This window comes from Arachis duranensis, chromosome 4, assembly GCF_000817695.3.
Source record: "Arachis duranensis cultivar V14167 chromosome 4, aradu.V14167.gnm2.J7QH, whole genome shotgun sequence".
NCBI classification, from domain to species: Eukaryota; Viridiplantae; Streptophyta; class Magnoliopsida; order Fabales; family Fabaceae; genus Arachis; species Arachis duranensis.
In genome coordinates this window covers 8038158-8047005 of record NC_029775.3, presented here as the reverse complement: position 1 = coordinate 8047005, position 8848 = coordinate 8038158, and the positions used below count along the sequence as shown (strand labels likewise).

The 8848-nt window shown below is 35.2% G+C and overlaps 1 protein-coding gene across 1 annotated transcript; it reads right to left on the bottom strand.

The window, feature by feature from the left end:
* Positions 1-7893: 7893 nt before the first annotated feature.
* On the bottom strand, positions 7894-8535 carry LOC107483100 (uncharacterized). The gene has a single exon (XM_016103713.3). The coding sequence runs from the start codon at positions 8533-8535 to the stop codon at positions 7894-7896; it is 642 nt and encodes a 213-aa protein (XP_015959199.1).
* Between the last annotated feature and the right edge of the window lie 313 nt (positions 8536-8848).

The following is an 8848-nucleotide window of genomic DNA, read 5'->3' as shown; positions in this document are numbered from 1 at the left end:
ACCCACAAACTAACCGGCAAGTGCACCGGGTCGTACCAAGTAATACCTTACATGAGTAAGGGTCGATCCCACGTCATTGATTGATTGGCTTAGTTAGGCAAGCAGAAAAGGGTTTTGAGATGTTCAAAAAGTTTAAGTTCGAACTCAGAATATAAGAAGGATAGACAAATAAATAAGTTGGGAATAAAATATGGAGAAAATAGTTAAGGCTTCAGAGTTATCTATTTTTCGGATTGATTTTTCTTACTAACTATTTTAATCATGCAAGATTTAATTCATGGCAAACTATATGTGACTAGACCCTAATTCCTTAGACCTTCCTAGTCTCCTCTAAAATTTATTAACTGCCAATTCCTTGGTCAATTAATTCCAATTAGAGGGTGAGGATCAATTTCTAGTTTATATGCCAAAAGAATCCTAATTATCCAAAAATAAGGGGATTATATGTCACGTATCCCGTTAAATACAAACAATTAGAAATTCAGTATAATATGTTTTCAAGGTGTTGTTCAAGTAAAGAGCTTTTTCAAGTTTTATAAGAACTCAATTAGAACATGGGTCATACTTCCGTTCCACCCATATTCATAAAATAAAGAGCGAAAATAATTATTGAAATATAAATCAAAACATGGATTAAATTAGAAAGATCAAACGAATCAATCCATACAAATAGACATAGCTCCTAACCTTAACAATGAAGAATTAGTTGCTCATGGTTCAGAGAAGAAAACTAGGATTCTAGTAAAATGTACTGAGTTCCCTAATGGAATCCCCCTAATGGAATCTCCTAATTAATTTAAAATCTAATATCTAAAATTAAGATAATATCTTTTCCTATTTTCAAATTCAAATTTGAATTTAAATCAAAATTAACTAACTACTCCGCATCTTGTAACGTGGGGACACTTGGCTTTACTGGATCCGTGCCTAACTTGGGTGCTAAAATGGGGCCCAGAAATCACCCCCAGTATTTTCTGTATTTTCTACATGTGGCGCATGTCACGCGTACGCGTCGATGGTCTTTTTCGCAAGTCACGCGGACGCGTCGGTCACGCGAACGCGTCACTGAGCAAATCTTCAAATCACGCGTTCGCGTCAGTCACGCGCACGCGTCACCGTGGAAAGCTCCAAATCATGCGTACGCGTCAGTCACGCATACACATCGCTCCTCACTGCCATCTCTTTTGATTCTTGAGCTGCAGAAACTCCATCAAATCCAGTCAAATGCTACTTAAAATAAACAAATTTGCAAAAGACTCAAAGTAGCATCCATATTGGCTAAAAGATAATTAATTCTTTATTAAACTCAACAAATTAGATGCAAATTTACTAGGTAAAGATAGAAAAGATGCTCACGCATCACAACACCAAACTTAAACTATTGCTTGTCCTCAAGCAACCAAAACTAATATAAGCTTAGGATGTGAATTTGCATGAGAATGAGAGTTCGATTAAGCTCATGTCTCTTCTTATAGTGGGGTTTACAACTGCAATCCTGAATAGTTTTGACATTTCACTTTATCCTTTGAAGTTCAGAATGATTGGAATCCATAGGAACTCAGAATTCAGATAGTGTTATTGATTCTCCTAGTTCAGTATGTTGATTCTTGAATACAGCTACTTTATGAGTCTTGGCCGTGACCCTAAGCATTTTGTTTTTCCAGTATTACCACCGGATACATAAATACCATAGACACATAACTGGGTGAACCTTTTCAGATTGTGACTCAGCTTTGCTAGAGTCCCCAGTTAGAGATGCCCAGAGTTCTTAAGCACACCCTTTTTTCTTTGGATCACGACTTTAACCGCTCAGTCTCAAGCTTTCACTTGATACCTTCACGCCACAAGCACATGGTTAGAGATAGCTTGATTTAGCCGCTTAGGCCAGGATTTTATTCTTTTGGGCCCTCCTATCCATTAATGCTCAAAGCCTTAGATCCTTTTTACCCTTTGCCTTTTAGTTTAAAGGGTTATTGGCTTTTTCTGCTTGCTTCTTTTTCCCTTTTTTTAATTTTTATTTATTTATTTTTTTTGTAGGCTTCGTGTTTTTCACTGTTTTTTTCTTGCTTCAAGAATCAATTTTTTTATTTTTCAGATTATCAATAACATTTCTCTTTGTTTCATCATTCTTTCAAGAGCCAACAAGTTTAACATTCATAAACTTCACTATAAAAAATATACACTGTTCATGTCATGCATTCAGAATTACAGAAAATACCACCATATTTAAGTAAATAAGACTACTCTTAAATTTAACTCAATTTCTCATGCAATACATCACTTCTGTATTTTTTTATTTGAATTCAAGCTTAGTGAGTAATACATGAGACATCTTTTCAAAATTAAAGCATTTAAGGAAAAACTAAACTAGACCTAAGATTCTCACTAATAAAGGATCATGCAATAGACAAAGCAAAATAGCAGAAAATCGGAACATAACATAGAAAAAGAGGGGAGGAATAAAAAAAATGAAAGGAACTCAACCACCTTAGTTATCCTAGTGGTCATTTTATTCTTCAGGTTGTGCTCCTCCGTGAAGATGATTCGCCTCCCTTTTGGTGCAATAGGAATAAACAGAAAAGCTTTAAGCAAAGCGTCAACACCAAACTTAAATGTTTGCTTGTCCTCAAGCAAAGAAAATCTGAAAACAAAAACAAATGATAAGATCAAAGAAGAATAAAAGGATAAAGGAACAAGAGAGAATTAGGATTGGGAGAGAGAGAAAGAACATTAAAACTGGGCCGCGAACTAGTGTAATTGTGCGGCGCAGGCGACGCGTACGCGTGGGTCACGAAATTTTCTTAAGGACGCGTAAGCGTCAGGCAGGCGTACGCATGCCTTAGGTTTTGTGCGATTCACGCGAAACCAGCCGGGCGCACGCTCAACTCTTTGTTCGCGTGGCTAGGGAACCAATATTGGCATACAACGCGTTCGCATCATGCACGCGCACGCGTGGATGACCGTTTGGTCAAATGACGCGCATGCGTCAGGGACGCGTACGCGTGGTCAATTTTGTGCGTCTAGCACACTTTCAGCCCCAAACCAGCACAAGTCTCTGCCCAAACACATATTTACGCCATTTTTCCAGGTGACGCGTTCGCATCAGTGCCAAAATCACCAATGACGCGCACGCGTGGGGTACGCGTACGCGTGGGCTTGTTTGTGCGAAAGGCATTATTCCTGCGCCACTCCCATGCAACTCTCTGTTAAATTTTATTTTTCACGCACATGCATATGACGCGTACGCATCAGCGACGCTTGCGCGTCATGTGCTCCTCTTTTTTTTATTATCCGGTTCCTGTTCTAAAATAGCTGCATGATCAGAAAATTAGTAAGAATTCAATAAAAATCAAATAAGTAAGAAAACCACTATTACAAAAAATAACTAAGAATGAAAAGGAACGATCATACCATGGTGGGTTGTCTCCCACCAAGCACTTTTAGTTAAAGTCCTTAAGTTGGACATGTAGTGAGCTCCTTGTCATGGTGGCTTATGCTTGTATTGATCTAGGAATCTCCACCAATATTTGTAATTCCAATGGCTACCGGGATCTCAAACTAGGCGCATAACGCCTTTGAGCAAGTTGAAGCAAGTGACAAGGCCCCAAGAGTGTTGATTGTGGGAATGAATTCCAGGGTCTCAAACCTTGCTTTTACATCCGTCTTCTTGTGGATCACCATTGTTTCTACCGGGTGGCAAGCAATCTGAATTCTCACAGAGACATCCAAACAACCTTCTAGACCCATTCAATTTAGCTCTACATCAATCCTTGCACTTCAATTTGGAGCATGCAACCATATTGAACCTTGCTTGACAACTCTTGCCACTAACCATCTTCCTCTTACTCTTAATGCCACAAAGAGCTCTAAGTTGACCATCGTTTCTAGTAGCCCATATTCAAGTGGGAAAGTAAAGGTTAAGGATAGGAATTTTACCCACTTGAATATTGTATTGGATGGTGATGGCTTTGGAAGAGGTCTTGAAAGCTTCACTCCCTTGTGTTCTTCTTTGAATTCTTCCACCTCTTTGCAAGCTTTTTCAATTTCAACCTCTTCCTCTTGGTAGCTTTCTTCTAATTCAATATCTCCTTCATTGCTTACCAAGGCATGGGAGGTTGTGCTTCTTCATCTTCTTCCATATGTAAGGGTGGAAAGTTCTCTACTAGAGTATAAACTCCTTTGATTGGTTTTCTCACTTTCTTCCATAGGATCTTGTATTGTATCTCTTGGGAAGAAATTTGCTTGTTCCTCTTCCTGGTTCTTGATCATTGTCTGCACATATTTCTCTATATTTTTGACACTCGTCTTTATATCATGTAAGAATTCTTTCATGAGGAGTTCAAGATATGATGGTATTTGAGATGAATAAGGAGATTGTGGCTCTTGATATGAATAAGAAGGAGATGATGGTTCTTGATTTGAATAGGGAGATGGTGGCTCTTGGTATAGGTAGAAAGATGATGCTTCTTGGTATGAATAGAAAGATGGTGGTTCTTGATATGAATATGGAGGTGGTGGCTCTTGATAGTTAGAACATGGAGCATTGAAGTCTCTTTGATTTTGACCTTGCCAACCAAAATTTGGATAGCTCCTCTATCCACCATAATATAAATCACTACTCGGGTGTGAGTAGTAACCCATGTGATCTCTCTCCATTATTTTTTCTGAGCATAAAACACTAAACAGAATTAAACGCACCATGTGGTAAACAGGAAAGCAAAGAAGATAGAACAAAATTTTTTTTTAAAAGGAAAAAATAAATAAAAATTCGAAAATAAATGAAAAGAAGTGAACTATAAATTCAAAAACTAAAAAAGAAAGATACTAGGATTTTTTAAAAAAATATTTTTTAAAGAAAAATTAGTACGGGGACACCAAACTTAATTTCAAAAGTTAAGAAGAAAAAAATTTTAATAAAATAAATCAAAATAAATATATATTTTTTTTTCGAAAAAATTTTTTAAAAATAGATTTTAATAAAATTAAAAATAAAACGCCTAATCTAAGCAATCAAACAACTAATGGTTGTTAGTCATAGTCAATCCCTGGCAACAGCGCCAAAAACTTGATGCGGTATTTTACAACCCACAAACTAACCGGTAAGTGCACCGGGTCGTACCAAGTAATACCTTACGTGAGTAAGGGTCGATCCCACGAGGATTGATGGATCAAGCAACAATGATTTATTGATTGACTTAGTTAGGCAAGCAGAAAAGGATTTTGAGATGTTCAAAAGATTTAAGTTTGAACTCAGAATATAAAAAGGATAGACAAATAAATAAGTTGGGAATAAAATATAGAGAAAATAGTTAAGATTTCAGAGTTATCTATTTTTCGGATTGATTTTTCTTACTAACTATTTTAATCATGCAAGATTTAATTCATGGCAAACTATATGTGACTAGACCTTAATTCCTTAGACCTTCCTAATCTCCTCTAAAATTCATTAACTGCCAATTTCTTGGTCAATTAATTCCAATTAGAGGGTGAGGATCAATTTCTAGTTTATATGTCAAAAGAATCCTAATTATCCAAAAATAAGGGGATTATATGTCACGTATCCCGTTAAATACAAACAATTAGAAATTCAGTATAATATGTTTTCAAGCTGTTGTTCAAGTAAAGAACTTTTTCAAGTTTTACAAGAACTCAATTAGAACATGGGTCATACTTCCGTTCCACCCATATTCATAAAATAAAGAGCGAAAACAATTATTGAAATATAAATCAAAATATGGATTAAATTAGAAAGATCAAACAAATCAATCCATACAAATAGACAGAGCTCCTAACCTTAACAATGAAGGATTAGTTGCTCATGGTTCAGAGAAGAAAACTAGGATTCTGGTAAAATGTACTGAGTTCCCTAATAGAATCTCCCTAATGGAATCTCCTAATTAATTTAAAATCTAATATCTAAAATTAAGATAATATCTTTTCCTATTTTCAAATTCAAATTTGAATTTAAATCAGAATTAACTAACTACTCCGCGTCTTGTAACGTGGGGACCACTTGGCTTTACTGGATCCGCGCCAAACTTGGGTGCTAAAATGGGGCCCAGTAATCACCCCAGCATTTTCTGCATTTTTTGCACATGGCACATGTCACGCGTACGTGTCAGTCAGGCGTACGCGTCGATGGTCTTTTTCGCAAGTCATGCGGACGCGTCGGTCACGCGAATGCGTCGCTGAGCAAATCTTCAAATCACGCATCCACGTCAGTCATGCGCACACGTCGCCGTGGAAAGCTCCAAATCACGCGTACGCGTCAATCACACATACGCGTCAGTCACGCGTATGCGTCGCTCCTCGCTGCTATCTCTTTTGATTCTTGAGTTGCAGAAACTCCATCAAATTCAGTTGAATGCTATCTAAAATAAACAAATTTGCAAAAGACTCAAAGTAGCATCCATATTGACTAAAAGATAATTAATTCTTTATTAAACTCAACAAATTAGATGCAAATTCACTAGGAAAAGATAGAAAAGATGCTCACGCATCAATAAGTTCAATGGTCATATCTCTATATGCACTATCTATATATATAATTTAATAAATAAGATCTATTAATCTTCATCCGATGAAGACCATTATATATATATTGATCTTTTCGGATTATGAATGTTCCTTTTTAATAATCTTATGACAAAAAACAATTTAGATTAAAGGGTTAACTACCAAAAATACCCCAAATTATTCAAACGCTGACAAAAATGCACCCGAATTTTACTATCGACAAAAATGCCTTTAAATAATTTAAAAATGCAACAAAAATACCCAACAGTAAATATGTATTTTCGAAAAATACCTTAGAGATTGAATTTTGAGATATTATTATTCTTAAAATTTGGTAATTTTTTGTTGAGTATATATTTTTTGTGATTTTTTAAAAGTATTATTGGTTGTTAACAAAAAAATTACAAAAAATTATATACTTAACAAAAAATCACCAAATTTTAAAAAAATAATATCTCATTTTTCAATTGTGCTTTCAAAAAATTGCATCAAAATTCAATCTCTAATGTATTTTTTGAGAAATACATATTTAATATTAGATAATCTTGCAAAAAAACTAACATTAAATATGTATTTTTCAAAAAATACATTAGAGATTGAATTTTGATACGACTTTTTGCAAGTATGATTAAAAAAATGAGATTATTCTTAACTTTTGGTGATTTTTTGTTAAGTATATATTTTTTTGTGATTTTTAAAAGTATTATTGGTTGTTAACAAAAAAAATTATAAAAAAATATATAATTAATAAAAAAATTACCAAATTTTAAGGATAATAATATATTAATTTTATAATTATGCTTGCAAAAAATTGCATCAAAATTTTATCTCTGAGGCATTTTTTGAAAATATATATTTACTGTTGGATATTTTTGTTATGTTTTTAAATTATTTGAATGCATTTTTGTCGATAGTAAAATTTGGGTGCATTTTTGTTCGCGTCTGAATAATTCGAGTGCATTTTTGGTGATTAATCCTAGATTAAATTAAAAAAGATTCATCTCTCAATATTAAAATCACTATTAAGGACCTTATTATATTAACATTTTAATATAATAACAATAATAAATTATTTGACACATAATTGATTAGATTGTAATTATACTATTTATTCTCAACATATATAATGCGACTAAATGAATCAAACAATGTGATATCTCTGCCAAAGTTAATAACAAAATGCAATAGAACAAGTATACATATACAAAAATGTTGTCTTGTACACTAAAATCAACCACCATATATTTATATACCAATACAAATATGTTTAATTTTATACTAATAGCTGATTTTAATGTACAGCTATGATGAAGTATATATGCATATATGATCGGTTCCAACAACCGAAAGGCATGATGATCGACGAATCCAAGAAATTTATGAGATGGTTCCAATGACGTTGCTGTATGGAGAAGGAGGTGAGTTCATGACAACAGGCCTAGCAGGAAGAGCTTTCTCCATGGCAGCAAGAATGTCCAAGCAGTTGCCACCAATCTGGAAAACGGGTTCAGATTGGGCGGCGAAAGGGATCGTCTCGCCAATGTCGAAGGAGTCGCTGCACGCTTCATAGAAGGAGATAACAGCGGAAACCTTGTACTTTGCCTCGATAACATTTTTGGTAGCCACCATAGCTTTGGCCTCCTTGATGGAACCCAAGATGCTCTTGTACTGATCCTTGCAAATCTTGAGTGAGTCCTTTGTGGACTTTGATAGACCTTTCTTGAAGAACAAGCTATCTATGGCGGCGAGGGTTAACTTGGCTTGTTCACTGGTGGCGTCAAGGGTGATGTCAAGGGCCTTGAATTGGTCGAAGTGAATGCCTTCAAAGTATGGTTGGAGTATTTTAGTGCAAAGAGTGGCGTTTTGGGTGCTTTGGCAGAACTTGCCGATTTCCGCCGCGAGGTCTAGGCGGTGCTGGACCACGTGGAAGTTGCGAGAGGCCGGGATGGCCTCGGCTGCGAACAAGGCCACGGCGGAAAGGAGGAGGAAAAGGGCTGTCCTACTCATGAAAGATGCCATTTTGTCTAAAATGTTGATTTCAAGAGTAGAGACGAAGAGGGGGGAAATGGATAGAGGGCTAATAAGCCTTTTTATTTATTTATTTAGTTATTTATTTTTTATTTTATGAGGAAGATTTGATGCCTTTTTAGGTTTTAGTAGGGATTGTCAATTTGTTATTTGGCTAAGAAACCGGATCTCCATGCAAATTATAGGGAAGAATACAAATTTTTGTGGACAAAATTATAAGTAATTTCCTTGTTTAGTTGTTTTAGGGTCTTCATCAATTATTTAATCTACACTTTCTATTTTATATTTCACATTTGAACTTATA

Coding starts and splice junctions, on each gene's coding strand:
- LOC107483100 (XM_016103713.3), bottom strand. CDS start 8,535: ATGGCATCTTTCATGAGTAGGACAGCCCTTTTCCTCCTCCTTTCCGCC.